The sequence below is a fragment of the Primulina eburnea genome, chromosome 1, assembly GCF_022965805.1.
Source record: "Primulina eburnea isolate SZY01 chromosome 1, ASM2296580v1, whole genome shotgun sequence".
Classification (NCBI taxonomy): Eukaryota; Viridiplantae; Streptophyta; class Magnoliopsida; order Lamiales; family Gesneriaceae; genus Primulina; species Primulina eburnea.
The window spans coordinates 60,678,639-60,706,114 of NC_133101.1; the positions used below are offsets into that span (position 1 = coordinate 60,678,639).

The 27,476-nt window shown below is 34.6% G+C and overlaps 4 protein-coding genes across 10 annotated transcripts; 1 reads left to right on the top strand and 3 right to left on the bottom strand.

Annotated features, from left to right (window-relative positions):
* Window positions 1-4,948: 4,948 nt before the first annotated feature.
* Window positions 4,949-5,957, bottom strand: LOC140836563 (wound-induced basic protein). The gene is made up of 2 exons (XM_073202181.1): window positions 5,797-5,957; window positions 4,949-5,194 (listed from the first exon to the last, which is right to left on the bottom strand). The coding sequence occupies exons 1-2, from the start codon at window positions 5,865-5,867 to the stop codon at window positions 5,122-5,124; spliced, it is 144 nt and encodes a 47-aa protein (XP_073058282.1). The 5' UTR covers window positions 5,868-5,957; the 3' UTR covers window positions 4,949-5,121.
* A 2,693-nt stretch (window positions 5,958-8,650) lies between these two features.
* Window positions 8,651-11,921, top strand: LOC140836566 (ethylene-responsive transcription factor-like protein At4g13040). 2 transcript variants are annotated; one of them, XM_073202190.1, is made up of 7 exons: window positions 8,651-8,789; window positions 10,030-10,089; window positions 10,191-10,321; window positions 10,763-10,847; window positions 11,105-11,285; window positions 11,451-11,572; window positions 11,658-11,921. In XM_073202190.1, exons 1-7 carry the CDS (start codon window positions 8,663-8,665, stop codon window positions 11,762-11,764), a joined length of 813 nt encoding a protein of 270 aa, XP_073058291.1. In that variant the 5' UTR covers window positions 8,651-8,662; the 3' UTR covers window positions 11,765-11,921. The 2 variants fall into 2 exon arrangements, with proteins under 2 accessions (XP_073058291.1, XP_073058299.1); XM_073202198.1 differs by having other exon boundaries at window positions 11,111-11,285.
* A 707-nt stretch (window positions 11,922-12,628) lies between these two features.
* LOC140836580 (uncharacterized) lies at window positions 12,629-22,633 on the bottom strand. 6 transcript variants are annotated; one of them, XM_073202240.1, is made up of 6 exons: window positions 22,611-22,633; window positions 15,635-15,891; window positions 15,424-15,481; window positions 14,421-14,530; window positions 13,677-13,914; window positions 12,629-12,870 (listed from the first exon to the last, which is right to left on the bottom strand). In XM_073202240.1, the coding sequence occupies exons 2-5, from the start codon at window positions 15,860-15,862 to the stop codon at window positions 13,678-13,680; spliced, it is 633 nt and encodes a 210-aa protein (XP_073058341.1). In that variant the 5' UTR covers window positions 15,863-15,891; window positions 22,611-22,633; the 3' UTR covers window positions 12,629-12,870; window position 13,677. The 6 variants fall into 6 exon arrangements, with proteins under 6 accessions (XP_073058341.1, XP_073058350.1, XP_073058309.1 ...); XM_073202249.1 differs by lacking the exon at window positions 22,611-22,633 and adding an exon at window positions 17,315-17,457 and having other exon boundaries at window positions 14,421-14,521; XM_073202208.1 differs by lacking the exon at window positions 22,611-22,633 and adding an exon at window positions 17,315-17,457.
* An 885-nt stretch (window positions 22,634-23,518) lies between these two features.
* On the bottom strand, window positions 23,519-26,444 carry LOC140836611 (RPM1-interacting protein 4-like). Its single transcript, XM_073202261.1, has 4 exons — window positions 26,258-26,444; window positions 24,518-25,072; window positions 24,057-24,239; window positions 23,519-23,961 (listed from the first exon to the last, which is right to left on the bottom strand). The coding sequence occupies exons 1-4, from the start codon at window positions 26,261-26,263 to the stop codon at window positions 23,938-23,940; spliced, it is 768 nt and encodes a 255-aa protein (XP_073058362.1). The 5' UTR covers window positions 26,264-26,444; the 3' UTR covers window positions 23,519-23,937.
* Window positions 26,445-27,476: the final 1,032 nt, after the last annotated feature.

The window sequence follows — 27,476 nt, forward strand, 5'->3', positions numbered from 1 at the left end:
CACCGTGATTAAAAAATAATTAAGAACGATAGAGTAAGGGCATAGATTTAGAAATTAGACAAGTAACTTGAGTGAATTTATCTGAAATATTAGAAACCATCTCATTCAAAATCATTCCATCCAAATACAATACTAAAGTTTTGGCTCCATATTCACAAATCTTGGATCAAATTCATTTTACATCAAGTTCCACCGGGTGAAATCCTTTGAGCTCATCAATACACTGGGGAATCCTCAAATTTTTCATTTGGGATTCACGCATTATTAAGACTAGCCATCGAGGCACACGCGTTGCGTGTGTTATGAATGTATGAGTCTAATATATTAAACCTTCATGAGTTTACAACACCATGAAAGCAAAAAAATAGAAACAATTTTAAATTTTAAATGCATGAATGAGATATTAAAAGAAAGATGTTGATTTTTTTACCCGGTGTTTCAATGTAGGAGAAAAATTCAATAAACGTAGATGAGTTGAGATAATTAAGAGATGATTGAAATTGAACACCTAATAACATAAAAAAATTAATGTAAAATATTGAACATCCTCACTCACTTTCAGCTAGAGTTGAATTAGAGGCCTCCATCACTACAAAAAACACCAAGCTCGACAACAACAAAAAAAATTTGATTTGGCTTCAAGAAAAAGCCATTCTCACATGATACACATCTTCAAGTAAAAAAAATATTAATGTTATACAGAAAATTTACTCAAACTTACATAGATTGAGTATACTAAAATAAAAAGCTTTACTGAAACTGAGATAAATGAAAATATTTTTTTTTTGGTCAATAAAAGTAGTATTATGCAAAGTAGGAACACACGATGGTTGTAAGAGGAATTTGTTCAAAGTGAATTAGAAAATTAATAACCGAAAAAAGATGATCAACAATTTTAAAATCAATAAACCAAATAGGGATGAGAAAAACTGGTGTCAACGCAATATACTCTTCGAGAAAAACAAAGTGGGAGACCCATCATGTGATTTTTTTTAAAATAACATACACCCAGCTAGCTATTCGCATAGAATCCCAGAACAAAACTAAAACAAATCATTCAATTAATAACATGGACGCACCTGTCACGTAAAGCTTTTTGAAAAACCTCTCCTCAGCTCCACCTTATTGATCTACAAAACCTATATGCTTGTTGAAATAATTTTTTCCCTTCCTCTGTTGCATCGGCAGCATCATGAAAATTTTAATTATAGAAGTTTAAAATTAATCTCAGTTTAAATTTCCACAATTCTGTTATTCTTCATTGTAAGGGCCAAGTGGAAAGCTTAAAGATGTAAAGGATTGAATCTCATTGCATAGTAAGCAAGGAACAACTTATATCACACAGCTTTTTGTATGACAATTCTGGGTCTCATAGTGGATGAAACCCTGCAAAATTAGGAGTAATTTATTTGGATCCACTTTCTTCGATTCATTGGCTTTATATGCACACGAAATCCAATTTTTGGTTGGGGACTTAGATATCGTAAGGTAATTTGGTACAACGATATGGTTGTTTTTTTAATAATAAAATTACAAAAACAAATCAGACATATCAAAAACTCAATTTGTGTTATTTTGGATTCAATTTGGTTATTGAGATGACACACATGCTATCAAGTGAGATGTTGTATTTATTTGTGTAAAGCAAACAAATTGCACAATTTTTTAGAAGAAATTACCAGGTAGTGAGACAGGGCAGTGAACTGTTGTTTCTTTGGGTTCAATCCTCCACGGATGTTGACAATAAAGAAGTCGAATAACACGAAAAATGAACCAAACGGATTATCATTGATTAGAAAAGCATTTCCAGGCAATCAAACTCGAAAAATCATTCTAAAATTTGAGAGAATTAGGGTTACACCAGTCGAAATGAACAAAATAATTCAAAACTCACCAAAACACGAAGAAAGCTAATGGAAGGCGAAAAGCCAAAATGTTGAATAAACCTGGAGCCTTAATGGGAGACAAAAACCAGACAATAGAAGGGGGGAAATTCATTTCAACATGAAGAACAATCAACCGGCGATCACAACACAGTAAAAACAGAGAAGAAACAACCTTGATTACTGAGGAAACAGCGCAAATACATGGCAGCAAAAGAGGATCTGATTATTAGAATTTTTGGCAGGTTGCACAGCATTGATTTTTGATAATAAATAATTGTAATAATTATTATTTCTTATTAGTTTATACTAATGATAAAAGGAAAATCTTTAAATCTACATTAGTTCCAATGTTATGATTTAATGACCCCCGAGAAATTCTGTTTTTTTAAAAGGTAGTATTTTTGTATTTAATTTCATACGTAGAGAAGCACGGCAATCCTTACCTCTTGACCCTCAATATCAATGATAATCCTTGACACGGCAAGCAGCGACACAATGCTTTAAATTTTCTCCTGTTACGACATGTATTATCAAATATAAAAACTTGAAACGTACATGGTATGATCATTTATAAATCATTCACATACAGTATCTTGAAAGACCAAGTAATTAGGACTTTCATCAATTTAAGCTAAAAATGTAACAAAAGAAAGAGAAAATAATTTTCGAGATCTGGCATATTGAGGGAAGGGAGAAAAAGGTAACTTGGTGAAAATATAATTACTTAACATGGGTCTTTGAGAGAAACTCTTATTGTTCTTTCAAATTCAGAAGCAACAATACATAAGATTATCCTAAAAAAGTAACGTATAATATTTGAAAATCAGATAAACTACAAAAAAAACACCACCAAGAACATCATCTTTATAAAGAACCCAACTTTATATTCAATATTTGTAGCTTGTAAGAAAGAAATCCATGAGAACCCATTAACCACATATTGAGCCAAAAACATTTGGAGCATCAAGTGTGATGAATCCAATACACAAACACGTGTAGGGTAACATTCATAGGGGAGAAATCGAAGAAGGTGTGATCCTTTTCGAGATTCTGGTCACAAACCACCGCGCAGACCCAAGAAAAGAGCCAAAGTTGTCCAGAGACAATTGAATGTAAGTGCATGATCCCAAATTCCCTTGTATTGAATCTCACATTGATTTCATTCTCACAATTGAAATCTGAGTTTTGCTTATTTAATCATTTGATTGATTGAGCTACATGTGATCACTGTTTTATCGATACTTTTGGTTTTGGGCAGACACTATTCCCTGGATTAAGTTTGACAGAAATTACGGCAAATATGTATAAAGTTTCTGAAGTTGCTCCGCGACAAAGCAAAGGTAATTGTTTAAATCTTGAGACAATTTCGAACTCTTATTGGTATGATTGAAGTTGAATTTTGAATCGTTGGCTTCATCTGCAGTTTCTCCAGAGTTGGAATATGTCTTCTTGAAAAAATTAAGGGTAAAAACATTACAGAATAAAGGGAAAACATCCAACCTCCAAAAATTTGATGTGTTTGAAGTGGGGTCGAATTTCAGAGATGAAAACTTTCGAAAAAGAGAAAACAGAGAAAGAAGGAGTTGCGCGGATTGTAGTTGAACGACAATTTGAGATGACAATATCCGAGCCCAAATGAATAAACATAATGGATAAATCCTTAGATGCTATCGTGTACTCAGATTCAAAGTTATCAAGATTAAATTCAAAACATTGGCTAAAAAATGAAGGCAAACCAAATAAGATACCTGTTCCAAATATTCCAGAAACTGATCGGGCTTTCGATGTATTCAACGGGCTGGTGTTTTTGTTGCTCTTCACACGACAATGTGTGTGTCATTTCAGAAATATTGGTAGAATTTTAATGGTTGCGAAAGGGATTTTATCCTAGGTCTGGAGAATGAAGAAAAGGGATGGAGTTTCACTGTATCTCTTCGTTTGGGAGTTGAGGGGGAAGAATACAATCTGATTAGGTTGGAGCCGTGGAAAAACGTGGAAAGTTAGAGTAAGGGTATTTCAGGAAATTCAAAAAACAGACCAAGACACCAATTAGTTACTCTAAGATGCTTAGATTTAATAAATAGTAATAGATTTCAACTACAAGTGATAAACTTAAACAGGTGTACCACAGTTTTAACCTAAACCGAGTCAGATTACAGAACAACTTGGTTGGGAGAGGACCATTACTACATGATCTGGTTCAAAGGCCGAAATTCACCTTAATGGGTTTGGTCCATATGGGCCATCAAGCATTCCAAATAAATGTCAAAACATAGAATGGGTAGAAACCAATAATTCTTTTTTCCGAAAAAAAAAGAGAGAAATAAAAAAGAACCAAAAAAGGTTCCACGGTTCTGAGTATCAAAACTGGTCGGTGGATCAGCTGTTCAAAAGGTTGTGAACATTGAACTGGAGAAATACCATCCTGAGTTGATCCGGTTCAGTTAATCTTAACTCAGAACAGGATTTGATCTCGTTTGGAGCCAGGAACCCATCAATGCAGATACTGAGAGGAGTTCCAATAGCCTCCATAAATAATCTTAAACATCAATCGAACAGGAATATAACGCTAAAAGTTGTATAGGACATCCGAGTGCGGAAACAACTTCTAGTTATTCTTGTTCTCATCATAAAGTATGAAGTCAATATTTAGAAGTAATCAAAAGCTGAGGAAAATGATACTGCAAACTGCGAAAATACATGGTGCACTAGAGCAAGAATCCGATGAATGGTTCCCATTGGAAACCTTATCTTGAGTGAATCCAATAATTGTCCGTCGCCTGGGTACACATGATATGTTACTCAGGGTAACATCTCATTCCACATAATTGATCAATGCACCCCTTTACACAACCTCAACATTATAAATGGTAGCGTGAGTATTCTCTACCCTGACACTGAAATATACCCAGCATGTTGTCCAATAAAGCGAGTTTGATTGACACATAAACGAAAACAAACAGAAAATAGCATTCTTCATTCAAACACGGTTCCTTAAAAAGCCCAGAAACGTACTTCAAATATCTAAATTCAGAAACAGGTGACAAAGACATCATAACCACATTAAAAGACGAACACTTGCATATAAGAGTTAGTACACTTTTTTATCAAAACAGCATTGGTTCATACATGATACCAGTTCAAATTTCAAACTCGTGCACGAAAATCTTCCATTACACACTGACTTGCATTCTGGAAATTAAATCCAAGCTAGATCTTACATAGCATGCATCTATTACTCATTCATAACAGGTTTGTTTTCATTTGCTTTTGGCTTCTGTTCCCTTGGCTTCTGCTCTTCACTTTTCCTGGATTCACATTCATAAGTATTCAATAAGAAACAGGAAAAACAAGAAACGTACAAATCTTTTACAATTAAAAATTTCAGAACAAGAAGTTCCTGCAGATGATATATTCATACAAAAACTTGAATCTCGTCAAAAGAAACACCTCAATGATATGTAAAGACCATCATGCATCGATGAGGGACTAAAAGTGTATCCTGTTAAATAAATAAAATACAATGCAATCATAAAATCTCCATGCTAACTAACACAGGGTAAAAAAAACTCACAATCTTGTGGTCACACAGACACCGTTTTAGGTTTTATTTATTGAAATAGTTTTCCATCTCGGGAAACAAAACTAAGCATTATCATTTCCATCTCATATTTACTTCTCTAGACATCTTCATCCCTTTTAATTCAACTTTCATCACTTCTAAAATGTAATATTATTATCCTACATCCTAAAAGACTAAGCGTAGATGGAAAATTAGATACACGAATCTATAGTAAGAAACATATGCATAAAAATTAGAGGTTCCCTCGAAACTTTACAAATCATCAGAACAGAATGAAAAAATCATTTCAAGGAATCATATACAAACTCTTCACGAAATTGAAAATACCTCTTGTCGGAAGAGCCACCCTTCTGGCTGAGGAAAGAACGGAAAAGGGGAGAATTGACGTCGTAAATCATTTTACCCAGTCGCTAGCACGGCGGAACGAACCCTAATTAGCACCAGGTTAAATTGCTAACTCGTCAGGTCCACCTGCCTTGTAAACTATATACAGGCTTGGGTGATCAAATAAAACCAACCCCAAAGCCCAATAATACTCTCTAAAAAAAGCCCAATAATAAAAAGGCCTCTTTTTCTTTACTTTTTCAAAATTAAAAAATCAAAATATTTGTACATATTTTGTTATATACATCATTTTTTTCAAAAAAAAAAATTCATACGAGATTATCTCACTGATCAATTTTATGTCACGAATTTCCTATCTGATCTATAAAAAAAATTTATTTTTTATTAAAAATATAACCTTTTCATAAGTCTCACGATTATAAATCCAGAGACTGTCTTACCCTTATTTAATTATGGATTCTTGACTTTTATAATATTATTTCTTGTGAGCAAAAACTTGTGAGAGACGATCTCACGGATCGAATTTGTGAGACGGATCTCTTATTTGTGTCATCCATGAAAAAATATATTTTTTATGCTAAGAGTATTACTTTTTATTGTGAATATGAGTATGGTTGACTCGTCTCACAGATTAATATCCGTGAGACAATCTAACATGAGACTCACTCTTTCTTATGTTCATACTGGCAAAAGAATAATATTAATTTAATTATGGATTTTGAACTTGTCATACTGACTTTTCAAAATCTTCAAATTTAAAATTTAAAGTCAAACCCATCTAAAGAAAATAAACCCAAATGTAAAATTTAGGGTACATATGTATGATCTAAGTGTTTATTTAGATTATAACTTAAAGAAAAGAAAATTTAAATATATATTATATTAATCATAATAGGTTTTAAATTATTCGAAAACATGAATTTCTATGGAAGAATTTTTAAAATAAATAATATGGAAGTAGTCTCTTATGAGACGGTCTTACGAATTTTTATCTGTGAGACGAGTCAACCCTACCGATATTCATAATAAAAAATAATATTTTTTCATAGATGACCCAAATAAAAAATCCGTCTTACAAAATACGATATGTAAAACCGTCTCACATAATTTTTTTCATAAATAAAATGGAGGGGCATATAGGTGATGGAAATAATTGGTTAGAGTGGCTATTAAATGAGGATCGGGCCTATCCAACCCTTATTGTATGGTCGTATGGGCTGCCAACCTACCCCATAAAAATGACATTATTATTACCAGTGCTTTGCTTCTGATTTCATGAACCAGAATTCATAGAAAATACGGGAAATTTGGCTTCAGTCCCCAGCCGCTTTTTTTCTTTGTTTTCAGTCCCTAGATACTTTTTTAGTACCACATTTCCACATGAAGTGTACCACATTTCCACATGAAGTGTACCACATTTTGTATGAAATAGTACCACAATTTTGTGGGTAGGGAGTGAATGCAAAGAAATATTATGATTGGGGATTTTTAAATAACTTCCCCAAGAAAATAAGATGTTAATGATGAAGTTTTTAAATTGTCGAACCAGTTTACAAGAGTGTCTGCGGTAACAAAAAAATTTGATTATTCCAGTAGTGTGATGTTTCGTTAAGCACATAGACAATTATTCGATTACAAGAGTGTATGCGGTAACAAAAAAAATTTGATTATTATTGTAGTGCGATGTTTCGTTAACATATAAACAATTATTCGATTACAAGAATGTCTACAATAAAAATTCGATTATTCGATCACTACAATATGACCGGATATAATTTTTAATAAACCGATGAAAGATCTGTCTTATAGTGTGATGTTTCATTAAACGCATATGATATTATTCCACGTACTCGATCGATGAAAAAGTGTTTACTCAAAAAATAGACAGATGATTTGCCATTTTAAGTATATTCATAACTTATATAATATATGAGTTAAGAGAATATCTGTTTTGACATCCTCTCAGATGGTATATAGTCTAATATAAATATTTATGCCATGATTGCTTGTAAAACAGGTAAGAATGTTCGGGAACTAGGCAAGCACTGTATTCAAACATATTTCTATTTCATTTGCAGTGATTTGGTTATATACTTTTTTTTAGGTACTTTAAAATTACTATTGAAAATAATCAGTATTTATATTTTTACCGAGAGAGAAATATATTAAGTTTTCTAATATTATTTCGAGATAATAAATTGAAATATGTAGATAATATATTTTGAGCAGGTCTCTTTTGAAACGATCTCACGAATTTTAATTTGTGAGACTGATCAACCCTACCGATATTTACAATTAAAAATAATATTCTTAGCATAAAAAATAATACTTTTTCATGGATGATCCAGATAAGAGATCTGTCCTCACAAAATACGAACTCTGAGACCGTCTCACACAAGTTTTTGTCATTTTGTTAACTCGAACTCGAACTCGAACTCGAACTCGAACTTGAACCTGAACCAAATACTAGTATTAATTTTGAACTGATCGAATTAAATTTTAACTCATCACATTAATAAAGAATGAAAAATATCCCGGTTCCATTGGTTTATTCATTCTTTTCATTTTTATTATTTTGAAAATATACATAATACATAACACAATTTTTTTTAAGAAAATATTTTATAATATGAAAATTTACTAATAATTGGATTAAACAGCTAATTGATTTTCACATGTTAGTTTTACTGTTTATATAATAATATAAATAATAGATATATTGTGAGTCTTTTACTCACAGATATTTTTATTTATAAAAATATTTATGTATATTTATAATAATAAATAATATATATATATATATATATATTTTTTTTTATCAATAAGAGAAAATAAAGGTGGTAGATGCATGAGTAAGACATCAACTACTCTCTCTCTCTCTTGCTATTCTAACCAGTCACCACCTTTCCTTTGTAATCCAACCAAGAAAAACTCGTCGCCTTGGTTTCTACGCTCATTCATCAGGGTGCTTTCAGGTACTGTTACTACGGAAAACCCCGTCCCTTTTTTATGGGTTATTGTGGTGTTGGGTCTTTTTTTTGGCGAATGAAATGTGGATAAACTGCTGCTTCTGCATCGGTTGACTTTTAGTTTCTGTGCTAATTGGTCATTTGCTTTATGGGCTCTGCCATTTGTTTACAAAAGTTGACAAATTTGTGTGTTTCGAGAGGGTTGGCAGGCATGGGCTTTTCGTCATTTTTCCTATCTTGCTCCTTGTTTATTGGAGAAGTACTACTGTACGGGTGTTGTCGGCACCGGTGGTTATTTGTGTTGGGACAGGGATTCCGCGGTTCCACGGCTGCGGGAACTGGATACCTGTATTCATGATCGGAGTCTATGACGGTAGGTTGCATGAGGCCCACGTGAGGATTGTAGACCCCACCGGACTATTGAGAATCAAATTCCAGTTTTCATATCGGATGAATTAAGAACAGCAAGAAACGGAGAGGATATTACGAAGTTTAGTTACAAGATAATGGAAATTTTGGTGGATCAAGCTCTTAAAACAGAAGTTAACTTCTGTCTTGACTGTAATTGTTACTTCGATTGAGCAAACTTCCAGCTTGACTTTAAAATACGATGCTAAATTTCTGATGTATGTGATTTATTAGCTGGTGAAGAAAGGAAAGGGGAGAATTATGTTATATTTTCTAAATGACGGGGAAACTGAGGGAAAATTTCACATTTTCTCACCTTCCTGGAAGGTGGTGGATGGTAGGATTGACTTGCGGTTCTTAGTAAATAATAGATTTGGCATCAGTGTAGATCTTACTTTATTCCGATTCTTTTGTATCGGTTATTCTTCTACCAGTTTTAGGTTTTCCTTGAACTTCAAGAATTCTGTACAATTCACGAATGTATAGGAGTTGAAGTGTCGGTTTTAGATTATCTAAAAATACCATAATTGGGAGACGATGTCATGCGTTTTTGGTCTGAAGGCAAATGTGGTTTGAATGGAACGGAAATTGTGTGCTTCCAAGTTAAGGAAGCATAGAACTTTGTTTCTTGTTATCATTTGTTTAAGGGAAGTTCGACCATGATATATTCGAATTCCTCGTGTTTTGTCATCGTTTTGTCTTTGCATAACTCACTGTTGATGATATGAACACATCTTAATTTAATTGCATTTTTTTGTTATTTGTAATCATGTTCTCCATTTTCGCTGTCACCAACAAAATAAGGTCCCATTAGCTAAGTTATTACCGTGTCGTTTAGGAGGACACCACACAGCCATGGTCAGCATCCGAAGACGGAGACTGTTAGGATTGTCTTCTGGTATTTCATGCTATATAATTCTTTAAAAATTTTAAAGTACCTATGGCCGGCCTATGCAAAACCTCTTTCCACCAGTGCTTACTCGATGCATGATTCTCTAGGTAGGGATCCTGTCTTTGCTCCACTTCCCAGAGTTTTTGAGCATGGACATACTCACGAAACTGGTGTGGAGAGTGCAGGACCAAGCAGCGTTCATCCTTTCCTTCCAACCAATAATGACATGCCAAAAGAAGTAAGAACATAGTTCAACATGTTTCTTGCACTTCTATGCATGTGATTCCCAATATGTCAAAATTAATTAGCTAGAACGGAATATAGGAACGTCATTTCTGCTGGGCTAACACATGACTGATCCAATTTTTGTCATATTTTTGGTTTTCAAATGAATATTGAGTTATCTGGAGATTCAAAGATTTGAGCTTTTGCTTTTGTAATTTCTGATTTTGTCTTGCTGCATTTTGCTAATTGTTTAACAATTAGTCTCAGCTGTAACATTATTTGTATTTGTCGAGTTCGAAAAGGCAGAGAGGGTTCGATTATCCGTTTACGGATTTATATGCTGTACGTGTCATGTGCAAGATGCTGCTGTGCTTTATACTTATAACTTCCACTTTGTATTTGAAATCGAAATTCACTCACTGAGTTACAATTTCTCATTTGTCGCACCAACTAGGAATCTACCTTCGATAACGGGACTGGTTCATCAAAGGGATCTTCTTCCATTCTACAAGAAGACAACTTCTTTCAGCAATTCCCTGGTTCGTTTCCATTAAGTTGACCAATCTTGCTTGATTTTTTTATAAATAAAATCATGATTTGATGACGACTATACCGGAGGTTTTTATCAGTTCTAATATTCTGATTCAATCTACATATCATCAGTCATTCTTTTATGCTCACATTGTCTGACGAGACTCTATTTACCTAATTTGGTGTGATTCTCATGCAATGATTTCCACCAATTCTTTCAACTATTTACTGCCCATTTTGTTAAACTTGTTCTCTGTTACTACAATGGCAGAGATCAAACGCAGAAAGAGGCACAGGAGAAAGCATGTCGAGAATCAAGAACCATGTATCATGAGAGGTGTTTATTTAAAGAATGCTAAATGGCAAGCTGCTATTAAAGTTGACAAGAAACAAATACATTTGGGGACTGTTGGATCTCAAGAAGAGGCTGCTCGATTGTACGACAGGTATGCAATATCGCAATCTACAATCCTCTAAAAGATTCAACAGTAACTAGAAGCCAGTCCCAAACCGTAATATAATTTGAACAGTGCACTTAAATCTTAATTCTACTCTGAGTAGCAACTATTAGGACCCTATAAATATAAGAATGCATCTTCATGAACTTGAAGGGCTGCATTTATGTGTGGGAGGGAGCCGAACTTCGAACTCTCGGAGGAAGAAAAGCGGGAACTCAAGAAATTTAAGTGGGAAGAATTTTTAGCCATGACTCGTTCTGCAATTTCTTACAAGAGTAAGCCAAGCCACCCCTGTAGAATTTCTCAAATGATTCATCAGTGATACAAGCTTGACAAAATGAACTGTTTTCAAACTTTCAGAGGTTCAGAGACGAACTGGCCCTGGTTCACTGAGAAAACACCAAAACAATGATTCAGAAGGCGAGCAAGAACGCGGTTTTTTTTCCGCGTCTGAAGACGACACATAGCAAAATGCTATGTCTGGTTTAGCAGCATAATTACATCATTGAGTTGTTCTCCATTGTTATATATAGGCTATCATTTTTCATTTTCTGTATGTACAATAGTTTGAAGCAATTATTATATCATATAAATAAACAAATAAAAGGGGCAATAGTGGGTTCCAATCCGATGTTACGATCAGCCGCAGTGTCTTACATTTCATATACTAACACAAAAAATCCGTATTTTACATCAAATGAATAAACAAAAACCTGTAGTAAGTTTTATATGAATTTACATAACATTAATTGAAATAATTCAAATCTATTATAAAAAAACATGCGTGCTATATTATTTTAAAAGTAGAAAATATAGTTTTAGACTTTAGTACACTTTGACCTCGATATGTTGAAAAAATATATAGATTTCAAGTTGGGGAAATAACTTTTGTACTCGATAAGTTGAAAAGATTGATTTATTATTATATAAGAAAAATTACATTTTTAATCACGTAGTGTGCATTTTTTCCCTTTTTAGTATTATAACTTATATGCTTTTAATGATAAGTTTTTGATAACGTCTCTATTTTATTTGATGAGTTTTCTTAGTTGATCTTGAAATAATTATATTTTAACAAAATATTTTCAGTTTTAATGATTTTTAAAATTTTAATACTCTGATCTTATGCTAAGAAAAATAAATTTACATTTAAAAATTGAATAAAGTTTAATTCGTCAATTTATTTTCTAAGAGGATTTATCTACGAATAATCAAATTAATGGAAAACCGGGACATTTTCACAAGATGGCCGAATATTCCCATGTCCATCTTGATCCAACTGTGAAACACTTTAATCCAAACATATGGTTTACCTATTTATATTCGCCACAAATACAAGAGTGCAATTGATAAGTTGCGACAATTCTCTGTACCGTCCATTCAATCAAAGGTTCAAGAATCTGAAGTTAGATATTCTTCGATAAAATTTATATCGATGCCATAATATATAACATGGAAAAAAAATATCTCCACCGTGTACCCAAAACAATTCTTCCATATATGCATCATCCGCGATGGTTTCCAGAAAGAACTTGCGCATTTCAGTTCGAACCATTAAATCCGCGGATCAATCCTGTAGCATGTGATGAAAGACAACACATCAATCCAGAGCAACCGGGTACTAAAAATCTCAAAATTTTAACTCAATTCACCAAAGACTTGATATGTTCAGAGTTCTTGCAACAATAAGGACCGTCACGAATGTATCAACTTAACCCAGTTTCAATGCCCCAATACAGAAGTCATAACAAATTGGTCTAACACATACATTGGCCCCTAAAACAATCGTTTGAAGTATCTGTTTACTTACCCAGTTTCAATGCCCCAATATAGAAGTCATAACAAATAGATCTAACATAGACATTGGCCTCTAAAACAATTGGTTGAAGTATCTGTTTAACCTCTACAACATCAAATATATAGCTTCTTATTTCTGTAAAATTATATCCAACTCCTTTTGAGGTTTGTTGTAAATTTAAAAATCTCTACTTTGAGAATGACGATTCTCTCCACCAGGAAATTTTCAGTCCCATCGTGACACCAAGTGGCATTTAACATTGTAAAATCCCTCCATTTATCTCTTGGCATTAAGCAAACATTGCAAAGTAGACAATGAGTTGCTCACGGTGTTAGTTTAGCAATCAGCAGGATTTGTCTGCCTTAATGAAAATAATATGAGAAAAATAAACTTCAGGATTCAACGTAACATAGAAGAGGCCAACTAAATCTAATGATGCCTTTTATTTGTCACCCCTTAGCAGTGTGTGAATCTATCAGCTGGAGCAAACCTGAGGAAATACTGTGCTAAATGGCCCACCCCCACCCCGTACCCCAAAGCCACTGAATAACAAGCAAGCATACAGAGAGAGAGAGAGAGACCTTAAGTACTGTTTGTGGCGGGAAGATAAATTCTAATCATGTCTTTCATAGTTATTTTCCTCCTACAGGTAGGGCATTTGCCCTGAGCAGCTATGGCAGCTTTGATGCATGCTTTGCAAAAAATGTGACCACACTTGGTGGACGTCTCCTCAACCAATGTGCCCATGCAGACTGGACAACTAAATGTAGGCTCCTTTGGTGGCGGCAGCGTCAACGTCGCTCTCTGTCCTCTGTTTCTCTGAAGTTCACAAACATAGCTAGTCAACATAAGATATTGATTTCAACAGCCAAACCTCCTAGGAAGAGAAGCTTAAGACAAGAATAGAAAGGAACTTAACGGAGTTCAACTCAGCAAACTAGAAGTTTAAAACTATATTCATCTTAGCAAGACAAAAATGACACCATGCACAAAACTAACCTACAGTGCTTAATAACAAAGACAAATACCAAACAAACATGATATCTTCCAGAGCAACGGAACTGTCAGGTTATAAATAAAAATATGAACCCACGCAGGAACCGGACGCATGCCATTCGGACAAATCAATGGCTAGCCAAAAGCTAATTAGTCCAACATTCATTAGAGTTAATGCAAATGCACGACGAATCACAGAAAATATGCACAACAAATATATCATCACATGAATAACTACAACTGAGATATGTTGATATGAACAAACAATAAAAAACTAAACAATTAAAATTGGTAGATGCAGGTACCCTGCATAGAAAAAAATATATTACCACGGAATTGGAATTGCTACTGCCTTCTAGATTTATGTAGAAATCGCAAATTGTTTGGCTTGTAGGAAACCTTGCACGCTTGTTGCGAGTTGGCCTTTCTTCTGAAACAACTGTTACGTAATCAGCACACAGTTTCCTCACATTTGGAAATTGGAGACAGAAGAAGAAACCACAGGATCACTAAAGCCAGCAGTATAACATCAGAAGGGCGAAGCATAAAGAGGTTTGATTAATTTCAGATTCCAAACAATTGACCAAGAATAGACATTGTTGAAGCAGGGGAAAAATCAAAATTCAAAAAGCAGTTACTTTATTTTCTGTTTAAGTTTAACATGTCTCCACTTGCAACTTCTTTTAAACCATTGACATTATTATGTCGCTTCCACTACTCAGAGCAAAAACAAAATAAAAAGAAGATCCTGCACTAATCTAAAAGCTACCATACATTTTCTCAGAAAATCTAGAGTGGAGAATAACTTGAAAAACTTGTTTTTCATCTCCAAGCAATCTAATTTTGAAGAAGCTAACAAAGTGACAAAAAAATGAATCCTTACACGGTCTTCACAGGCGTCACTTTGCTAAATTATAAAGTTGCATAAGAGCACATGTGAACACTAATTCTTGGTTTAGTTTTAAGGAACATTATATCTACCAAGTACATAGTAAAAATATTCAAGTTTCCCTACAGAGTTTTCTACAATCATTCTTTTCATCTATGTTCTCCCTTTCCATCATTTTCTTATTTTTTCTCCGTTTGTTATGCAAACATATGTTTATGCACTGTGTACATTGGATGCTCAAGCACCATCCACATATTTTTTAGTCAATAATTAACATAATCATCATTAAGGAATAGGGATGTTCAGAAACCACATGCCTCATGTCAGTCAAAGGAAAATGTTCATCCACAAATTTGCAACATAAGCTAGCCCTTGCAAGATATCCAAAATTGGAACAAGATAGGCATTACGATAAAGTTGAAATACAGGCAAATCAAATTTACCAGGTTCAAGATCAACCACAACAGCACGTCCATGATTTCTTCTAGAATTGTTTTTAGCCTGAATTATCACACAGTTACAGCTTGATTATGCTGATGCATGCCAAGAAAAGAATTCAACTAAATACTACAAGACAGATGAAGATAAAAATGACAAATGAAGATAAAAGTGACAAATGAGAAGAATAAGAAGTGGTAGTAAAAGATGTGATACTTCTGCAAAAGCCCTCGGGGAAGAAATGATAACATCATCATCATATGCATCCAGGTCGATTGCTGCAGTCAGTAGCATGGTTCCTTCCTGGCTGTCCTGGGAACTTGCATGATTTGAAGTCCCCTCCTGATCCCATGGCATTTGGGGCACAACATTAAGATCAACATCTAACATTGGCTTTCTCCGTCTACTCCTCGTATACCTCCTCACTCGATCCTGGCTGCTCATGTTATATGTAATCCAAGCACTCAAATCTCCTAAAATTCATCCATGGCACCAACTTAAATCAAATTATTGAAGTATCCACAAAATGTTTTGATATGAAGGAAGAAAATTAATAGAAATAATGGATAATGAATGAATCGGCAGATGGTATACATCACAAAGTCAATTTGATGTCAGATTAGTTAAAAAATTCATGCCCAAAATACTTCTAACAAAACTTTCAATTTGAAATAAAAACACGAAGAAGCCTAGCATAAAAAGGAAGTTCCAACTTCTGTATTTTAACATATGTATCTCGTTCGTATGCTTTGATCATTCATTACTTCTAATTCCCAAAACCCAATCTCAAATAAATGATTGCTATAACATCATGAGCTTTCATCATGCATAAAAAATCTGCCCCAAAATGTATTGCATAACAAATATTAGCTACTCAAGTCATGAAGTAAGAAAAAGAGAACCAGAGACTTGATTTCAAAGACTATAAAGCCAAGAACAACTAGCATCTAAATCCCATTGAAAAAATAGAGAACTGCACATTCTTAGGGCTCATAAGTCCATGCATTTCATTTTAGATTACAGCAGTTAAGGAGACCAAAAGCCCTTTAAGCTTGCATCAAAACTGACCACGTCTGTCAATGAAATGTCTGTTAAGGATTCAATAATTGTTTTCGCACATGACCAAGGTAGACCATGCAACACAAAGACAAACAGAAACTTAACAGTTAACACCTCCAGACTCACACCCAACTAAATTCATCAGCCTCACATCCTTCAGATTTAACGTTTATACCCAATTTGTCATGTTTTCAACTTGACACAACTTCAGGTTCAAACAATTTCACCATAGTTTCAACTCATACAAATTAAAAGATGCAACTTTAACCAAATCTAAAATTATATATTATAACACGCACAAATTACAAGTTACACAGAAAATAAAAGCCTGCCACAAAATTTGTCGTCTAATCTCTCCCCATAAACATAAAAAAAAACGGTTCAATCGTCTTCAAAAAATTCAAATCGCGTAAAAATAATGGTCCCAGCCAAACCGAGCCTTTCCTAAAAAACAGGAGCTCTATTTTATCAAACCACAAAAATTACAAAGGGATTATAGAAATTTGCTAAAATTTAGTGTCTAACCCAAAAACCAAAAAGGGTAAAAAAAAAAAAACAAAAGAGGACTGATTAAACAGACATTAATAATATAAAAAAAAAAACCTAAGGTCGGAAACTAATGAAAAAATATGGAAAATTACAGATTCGACAAAACCTCATCTTTGGCAACTATTGCAGACAATTACACCGAGAAAACACAAAACGAGCGGTGAAGAAATCAACACTTACAACGATGAATTAAAAAAATCCAACATTCATCCGATCAAAGCGAACAACAAAAGGAGAAAAAATAATTCACCGCTTAAATCCAAAAGAAGCGAGAATTGGAAATCTAACCTGATTCTACGAAAGTTAATAGAGGAAATTCCAAGGAAAGGGTTATGTTATTGAGATTGTTTGGAAGGTCGAAATGAATTGTGCAGCAGTAATAGACTAATAGTAAAGCCCATAGGAAAGTCAGAATTACGAATTATTAATAATTAATTTGTCATCGTAACTCCTAATATAATTTTAAAATAAAAATTAATATTTTTATATGTTACACTAGACCAGAGGTCACAGAGACTTCTTTACGGATTCTCAATGATGTTACGGAGGAGTGGAACTCTGTTATTGTACTCTCATTCCGAAAATCAAGCAATCCATGGATAGGTAGGTCTGTTCCATAAAAAAAGTTTTAAAATTTATGTATTCGTATAATTAATATTTATTGTATTGATTTCGATTCACTGGATCTTACGTCTTTTCAAAGGAATCAATAAAAAATTAAGATATATACTAACATAAACTCCAAAAAAAATAAGTAAAAAGAAATAAAAATAAAAAAATTCTATGTAATGTATGTTATAAAATAGTGGTATGAGCTTTCACGAACAAGTTAAGACCTATAATTCACCAAGTTAATGAATTTCAGAGTGCTTTCATCCCTAACCGTTTAATATCTGATAACATTATGCTGACGTTTGAGACCCTACACTGGATACACAGCAAGAAAAGAGGACAAAAATCCTACGCAGCGCTTAAGCTCGATATGAGTAAAGCATATGATAGGATAGAGTGTAGTTTTATTGAGGGAAGCACATACATGGGTGGAGAAGATAATGTGTTTGATAATGAGACGCCTAATAGTGAAAAGTATCGCCAGATAAATTCATGTTAGAGAGCATCCCATAACATGACTATAGATTTTAAGTAATATTGTATTCAAGCAGGTAAGCAGGCTCTCCTTCTCGCCGTAACTGTATTTGTTATGCATCATGTTTATTGATCCGCTCTTCTTCGCTTTCTGGGTAAAGCAGAGAATGTACTTGTATGGACATCTTTTTACATTTTAATGTATTTTCATAAAAAAAAAAAAAGAAAACTCATATTGATCGTGACCCCTCTGTCTTTCAATAACCCACTTATTTTTTTGCAGATGATTCCTCATGTTTCTTCAAGGCTATTATGGAAACTGTGCAGGGTTCGTATCTATCTTAACATGTGGGGAGAAGGCTTGAGACAACTATTAAAATTTTGAAAAATCCTCGTTATCTTTATAGCCCGAACACGAAATGGAGATAGTGCAGGACACCATCAAAACAATGTAACTACTACCCCTGTTGTGCAAGGACATGGAGTGTAATATGGGCCTGCCCGTTTTCTCTAGCTGAACAGACAAGAAGATGCAATTCCGCTACTTTGTAGAAAGATTAGCGAAAATATTACAAGGGTGGGGAACAAAACCTTTTCAAGTGGCAGGTAAAGAAACCTTGATAAAATCTATGATCCAATCGATTCCAACCTATGCCATGTCCTACTTTCGTATCCCGAAATCAGTATGTGACGAGATAGAGAGCGCACGTGCTAACTTCTGGTGGGGTGTGGACGACGGAAAAATAGACTGCATTGGAAATCTTGGAAAGCTAAAGTGTATAGGTGGGTTGTTCTTCCGCCATCTCGAGACGTTCAACAAAGCATTGCTAGCGAAATAAAATATGGCGTGTTATATACTTCCCTTGATTCAGCTGGTTGCCCGTGTTCTCAAAGCAAGATATTATAAACATCAAGATATCATGCATGCCTCACTTGGAAGTAATCTTTTTACATTTAGAGATCAATACTCTGGAGTCACCTCCTATTGGAAAAAGGCTTATATTGGCACGTGGGAAACGGGGAACAAATTGCCACTTTTGTGAATCGATGGATACCTGGCAGGGGAGTGCAACCGAAGCCACCACAGTACAGTGGCAACTATGACAAGGTCAGCTCTCTTATTTTGAATGGACTATGGAATGAACAGATTGTGCTCGACTCCTTTCATCCTCATGTGGAAACAAAAGTGTTAGACATTCTGATATCCCCTTCGAACCACGAGGACTTCATATATTGGGCTTTTGATCCAAAAGATAGATATTCGGTCAGCGAAGGGTATACGAGTGAAATTGGATTTTATGAACCACCAGAACATAGCTCGGAGATGCAATCAAAGATGTGGTGGAAATTTCTTTGGGCTATGTCGATCTCTTCAAAAGTCCGAGTATTTTGGTGGCCCATTTTGCACAATATTATCCCGACATCAGTCAACCTAATGGCTCACCACGTCCCGGTAACTGGCAACTACCCATTATGCCATTTCGGATACAATACAACAAGCCATGCATTATTCTCGTGCCCAGTAGTTAAAGTTTGCTGGAAGAAAGTCTCGATTTTGGCCCTTGTTGAAACATGTATAATCTTTGGAGTTGTTTGATATCTTTAGATGGATGAATGATAAGTTGACCATAATGGACTTTGAACTATTCATTATGAACACTTATGCGATATGGATTGAATGGTTCCATCTAGTAAATAACAGAGGAAGCCTCGAAAAGGGACTTAATGTGAATTGGAGTGATGCACTACTACGAGACTTCCAAGAGGCCCAGCGATTGAGCTTGCTGAATGGGAAAAATGATACTTCATGGAACTCACAGAAGACATGAACAACACCACATATTAATGAGTTAAGACTGGATGTTGATGCAGCTTATAATCAGAACTTGAACATATTTGTTGGAGGAGGAGTGGTACATAACCATGAGAGCCAACCAATGATAGCTTTCGGGAAGAAGATCCGGAAGCCTCCCCCGATCGTCTATGGAGAACTGGCCGCCATTGATATAGGAAATGAAGATTGCAAGGGAACATAACCTCTTATCAACCAAATCACATCAAACTCTCTATTGGCATTGCAATTAGTCACTCAACTAGATGAGGACCTTAGTTTGTATGCAACCTCAAATCGATAATTTTGAAATTATAGATTAAATTACCAACTTTATCATTAGTTATAAGTTATACAATTTCTTATTAAAACAAAAAATTTAAGGGCTTTTTTGTAAGTAATGCTTTAAAACTTGGCTTGAGCTCAAATTCGAACAACTCAAAACGAGTTTGGCTCACTAAGTATTACTCAAATAAACTTTTTAACTCTAATTTTGACGCACTATGCAAAATAGTGCAGTAGTGGCAACTTTTTTGATGAACGGCAAACAAAAACTTTGCTTGAACAAACCATAATAACTCTATAAATGCAATACAAAAATGCATGTCAGTAGATGAGATCCAACTAAACCAGACCAAGAACAAAAGCGCCATCCGAGTGAAGGTGCCATTCGATAAATATACAACAAATGATGTTAAGATCATACATAATGATATTAAAAGTTTGGATGATGAACAAGTTTAAAGATAATCTAAAAAAAGAGTTTGTTTAAGTACACAACAGACTTCTATCTATGAATAACAGAATCTTAGATGAAGGAAAAATAAAACCACAAATTGATTTAAGAATGCTCATCAGTCATCACAGAAGGTTTTTTTTCAACCGAATCATGAATAAATTTATTGCGCCTGCCTCCAAAACTATCCATGATGACTCGAATAGCTCGTGAAAATACTCAGCTCCCGTCTCCTTGGCAGCACTTCCGAAAGCAATTCCTAACGCATTTCTCTTGTGAAACTCTCCTTTTCTCTCTGTCCAAATCATCAACTTCGCCGTCGCTATCCAATTCACTAGCGTTAGCCAGAGCCATACATCAAATTCATAAGCTAAATCAGCTTGTAGGTCATCATCTTTCGTGTAAAGCACCACGACAGAATCATTTTGATCGCTTAAATTGTGCAAATGTATAGGCCCAGAGACGGATCTACGCTAGGGCTATACTGGGCTGTAGCCCAGCCCATTTTTTTTAATTTAGCGACGGTTTTAGCGACGGTTTTTGATAACCGTCGCTACTTTTGCGACGGTTTTAGTAAACCTGTCGCCGATGTGGATCGGCGACAGTTTTATCAAAAACCGTCGCAATTATTAGCGACGGTTATTGCTAAAACCGTCGCTACATTATTAAAAAATAAAAAAAGGTGGATCGGCGGTTTTAATTAGCGACAGTTTATTCAATAGAACATCATTACCACTTTGATGTTTATAATGCAGCAATAGATTTCATTTTGATGGAGTTAAATACTCGGTTCAATGAGTCATCGGTGAAACTTCTTTCTCTTAGTATAGCTTTAGATCCTAAAAATTCATTCGACTCATTTAACAGTGATGATATTTGCAAGCTTGCGAAGAAGTTTTATCCTGGAGATTTCACAGATCAAGAAATTGTTGTTTTGAAGTATGAATTGATACATTTATAAACTCGATGTGATGCAGAATTTAAAGGTTTCTACACTTGTTGAGTTGTGTCAGCAATTGACCGAGAGTGGACGGTCAAGTGTTTATGTTATGTTGACTAGATTGATTCATCTTGTTTTGACATTATCTGTGTCTACTGCCACTATTGAACGGGCTTTTTCAGCAATGAAGCATGTGAAGACGGCACTTCGCAATAAAATGGAGGATGACTTTCTTGCCGATTGTTTGACACTTTATATTGAACGAGATTTAGCTAAACATATTGATGTAAATTCTATTATTGATGAATTTTATGTTTTAAAATCCCGTAAGGCACAACTTCGTTGAACGATATAATGTACTTTTTTTTTAATAATATATAACTTATCATATTGAGTTCAAGCCCACCCCAACTCTTATTCCTGGATCCGTACCTGTATAGGCCTATGACTGTCTACTGCAAAAACATGAGCTAACGGTCCAACTTCAAGAACCCTTCTAAGATCCCTATGGCGACCCCAGTTTATCAACAAAATGGTCATGGGATCATCAGAGAATTCAAATTAGGTCCCGCGTACTCGTTAATTTCCTTGAAACTCGAAACTGGGTAACACGCATACCTAATTGAATCTCATTCAAGAACACGACAAATGAATTTCAAAGAACATAGTTAATCTACATCTGAAGTCGAGGGGAAAATCAGCGAAGGAGCGGAGGAAGCAGAGGCTAATGCTGATTCCTTGAACCTCGTATAAAATGACTCGATGCTTTGCTCCCTCGCCATACTTTTCCCAGCCCAAATCACACAAAAAATCAAATCTTTTCCGGGACAAGCAAAAAAGATTTTGTTCAAATACAAAAATTTCACGTCGGCATAGAGTTAATTACTCACATCCAATCAACACGGAGTGCAAAAACTAACACAGCAATAAGTCATGTTTATTCTGTGGAATAATACAACACACAGAAGAGAGATTGATTCACAGGATGTACCAGAAAATCAGATTTAGGTTAGGAATCGTTCATCCATGGCAGATGCTCTCCAATTGTAGAAGCGGGTAAGAGAAAGATTGGAATTGGTTTAAATCTCGCCGACATTTTTCGTTTCAAATTTCAGAATTTGGAACGGCCGCCAATGATGGAAGACGAAAACACCCCCAAATAATTTCACGTCAGCACATCCTTTTTATATTTAATAATTATATTTAATTTATACAAAAACTTTTGTGTAACGATCTTACAAGTCATATTTTGTGATACAGATCTTTTATCAGAGTCATCCATGAAAAAATATACTTTTTTATGTTAAGAGTATTGTTTTTTATTGTGAATATCGGATCTATTTCACTGATAAAGATTCGTAGATCTGATTTTAATTTATATATACTCTTTGAGCGCATTTTAATGAAATTTTTTTAAAAAATATTTACAGATTATGGGTTTATTTTTTATTTCTGCCATTGTGAAAAAAAATCATTTTATGAACGTTAATATCAATTCTAAAAATTACCAACATAATTTTTAGAGCTTCCACTTGGGTTTTTTTTTTTTTTTTTGGCATTTAATATAGTTAATATAATAAAATATTAACTTGCTCGTAAAACTCATCCAAAGTTTTAGCTCAATATGATAAATTTAATGGTTGTTTCGTTGTGGTTTCAAATGCTTTCGATGCAGAAGTGATGCATGTAGTTTCAGTAATTTGTAATCATAATAATTGTTTCAAATACTCCAACCTCGGATTTTCTCATTTGGAATTAGTGATTAAGATCATTTTCAAATCAAATTCATCGATCCGAAGACAACATTAAACATTAAAAATTTCAACTGGAGAAACCTACTCAATATTGAATTGTTTGATGAATAAACATAATGATTGTAGAAACACAGGTAAGTACTGGTAGAGCTCAAATAAAAATATATTAAATTTGAATTAAAAGATAATAAAAAAATATATAGAGTAGCCATGAATGCATCTACAACTCAAGAATGCAAGCTCACATAGTATACCAGACTTGATGAAGATCCGCCATAGTTTTTCAAAGCAAACAAATTGAAAATTGGAATCAAAGAACCTACCTACCAACAGTAGATATCTCTCTTTAGCTAGAGTACACAAGTGGAGAAAATCGAAGTAGAAGTAATAACCAGAGAGAAGAGACGACAACGACGATCAACGAAGACCTCATGTTTATTGTCCACAAGAACCACACTAGTTGTAACTGAAATAATGCCACCATCTTTGCATCATAGACTTTCCGAGCTAATTTACACCTTAGCATAGCTCGAACTCTCACAGAAAACGATGAATTATCTAGTTTTACCACCACGGGCAGCAGCATCTCTGCATCAAAAACAGATGAATCGGTACTTGGAAACATTCAAGGGCTATAGAATGTCATGTGTTAAATGATGCTGTAAACAGACTGGATAACTAACCTTTGGTTGATTGGATGGTTGGCCGCGTGTTGGATGATAAGAATGTTTAGGTGTGGTCGACACGTTTCCGGGCCCTGCATTCCTTTCCTCCCGAACTTTCTGGAATATATCGGTAAAATTTTCTGCAGCCTGAGGATCATTCTCCCAATCACCAAATCTTGGAACTGCTGCGGCTTTATCAGGCTGCCAATTGCAATGAACACAATGAGAAAGACCCGACCAGTAAAATGTTTGGCAAGCATAATTAGGAAGTAGCCAGAACATAAGAACCACAGTTCTTTGACACAATGCGAGTTCTATTTGATTGTAAAACGAAAGGAAGAAAATGGTTCTTGAAAGGTAGTAAATTAATAATCTTCATAATTTCCCTATTCGCTCCTAATATATACTTTTTATTTCTAGCAATATATATTGAATGCAAAACAGCTCGAGATAACCAACATGGCAACTTAGTAACTTACACTGTCATCTCCAAGATTAGCTTGTCTCATACGTGATTTTCCAGTGGTACCTTGACTACCCTGAGTACCCTCATAGTTCTTTCCTTCCCAGCCCTGAGGTCCGCCGACCCTCCCCCCTACTTTCGCATGCTGATGAGGATGATCAAAGCTTTGCTCGGATCCTGCACTAGGCATTGGGGACCGAGCTTGCTTCGGTCTACGGGCACCGTAATTTGATTCACCAGCAGCTTTTTGATTTGTATTTTCATATCGAGCAGGAGGATTACTGGACTGCCTGAATTCTACATCCTCCCCGGCTACTCCATGTTCGGAGGGCTTAACTGCTCCCTTCACGATAGTCTCCTCAGTTTGAGTTCTCGGTCTTGATGGAGGAACGTGAGCATTAGCAGGAGCAAGAGGCGAAGAGTCAACATTTTCGAACATCTCGGGATTCTCCTGGGGATCGTTCGGGTTGATAATCTTTCCACCTTTTGTTTTTCTTGCTTTGTCAAAGTAAACCGTGTAAGGAACATTGTCTTCACTTTCCCAGTTGCCAAATTTTGGCACATTTGAACGCTGATTTCACAACAGAAAAAGGGTAATGTTGTTACCTTTTACTAAATGCAGGAAATCAGTTCTTACACGAGAAACTCAAGATATAAATACAAAAAATATCACGCTCTTAAGATAAAACAAACAATATTTATCAAAGGCACGCGTGTGTTGATTAACTAATCCAATTAGGGTTGATATTCGGGCGTCCATATATTTTTAAGGCCGTTAATATACCATTTAAGAAATCTATATTTCATGTTTTAAGATGGATAAATCCAAGAAAAGCAAACCCACAAGTAATGCGGAAGTAACACAATGAAGTTTTCATTTAACTTATAAACAATGAAACACTAGCTTTTCTTGAACTAAATACTATCCATTATCCCTCAATCCGAAAAATGATGCAAGTGATGTCCCTTGTTTTAAGGGCTTCGAGAGAAAAAACTCGAAAGTTATGTTAAAACAGTGGACTAAGTTAATTTCCAACATCCCGCAAGAACAATCATAGAAGCATCGTTTTGACTACCATATGTACTATTATTTCAGCTCAAAAATTGAATCATAATGATATTCAGTTCGTGAAACAAAAATCAAGAAAAACACGGTGTCTAGCGGAAGTGGAAGCATGCATTCAAGTCCAGTGGATTGATGTAAAAACCAAACTAACCCCAGGTTTGAGTTGATTATTTATCTCAAACAAAATGGATTAAAGTTTTTCTCCGCATTTGATGTTTCAATAACCAATTAAGATATAAACCAACAATGCCGCAGCAAAATCAACATGAATCAGGATCCTCTCTGCTAACCATCCTTCTATTTCTCCTCCATTAAATTTTATGCACTTATTTCCCTGTTCGTACTCTGCACTAGATCTGTTGACTACACAACTTTCGTGTAAAATTCAATCAAAGCAACCGACCACGGTTTTCATGTGCAGCAAAAAACATAAAAAGAAAGAAGTAAACAGGAAAAAAAAACCAAGCAAGTGCGACAGAAAGAAAGGACAAGCTGGACCAATCAAGCTACTTTTTTCCCAAAAAAATTCAATTTAATTATTTATCATAAGCTAATAATTCAAGATTTGAGTTGATTTCCAAAATTATTGACCAATCAGCATCATTAGAATTGCAACATGAAGAAAAGATGGAAACTTTGAAGCCAAAAACACAACCAGTAAGCAGCCATGTTCAAGAAATGTAGACTTACAGCCATCTCTCTTCAGCAATACTTCTGTGGGAGAAAACCCAGAAAAAAAGGTAATCAAACAAGGTTTCAGGGAAAAGAATAAATCCAACACAAAGATCAATCTACCAAGCTCCCCCCAAGAAAATAAAAATGTGAAGCAAAAAAGATTGAAATACTGGTGAGGGAGAGAGGAGGAGAAGAGGCGTTTATGAACGAATGAATGATTAACCGGAGCCTCCGGTTACAGTTGACTGTTTGAATCCTCCTGTAGGAACCAACTCTTCACTCGTCTTGCTTGTCTCTCAAAGCCGACACGGCCCAACCAAAACAGAGTAGAGAAAAAATCTTGATTCAATTTTCAACGGGATCATTGTTTTGATTCCAGGTGTAATATGGTACATGGAATATATTTGAATATATGTCATTTATAGATATATTTTTTTTTAAAAAAATATTTCATGACCAGTGAATAACATGTTTTTTAGGATTTGAAAGTGTTATCTATTTTGATAAACTCGTGAGATAAGAAGATAAAGATAACTCAACGTATTTTTTTTTAAAAAAATTATTATTTTAATTTATGAAATAATTTTAGAAACCATATACCATTTCTAGGTAAGCAAAAATGGTTGGAACTGTTTTAGTTTTATTAATTTACCAGTCGATTTGAATTTTTGGTATTTGAAAATCTTGGTTTGAGTTGGAGCATATTCGAATGATTTTCAAATCAAGTTCAGCTAGAAATTTGTCAAGGCTTTCCCATAAATGTTATATTTCTAAGATGGGCAATAGCATACAGAACACACAATTAAGAACTTGGCCTAAAATTTAAAATGAAAAAATTAAAAAGGAAGAAAGCTAGAGATAACGAAGGAATTAAATAAAACACTAATTAACTTTTTCAAAACAAAAAAAATTAAAGAATAGACTTATTGAGTTTTTTAAATGACGTCCAACTGTTAACAAATCTTGTGAAACAAATTCATTAGTAAAAACATTTATAGATGAATAACTTATTCGGTTTCGTGTGCATTCGTTAGGGAGATATTTGCTTTACTTACTCGAGCATCAGACGTAACGTGAACCCTCCTCAGATTCAATTAATTACATTATATGAAATAATATAATAATTAAACTCTTAAAATTCATGCACGCTTGTTTACTTTGTAATAAGCACGTTCAAATGTTTTCACACCTAGACAAATACCCTGTCATGTAATTCAATCTTGAAGTATTCAAA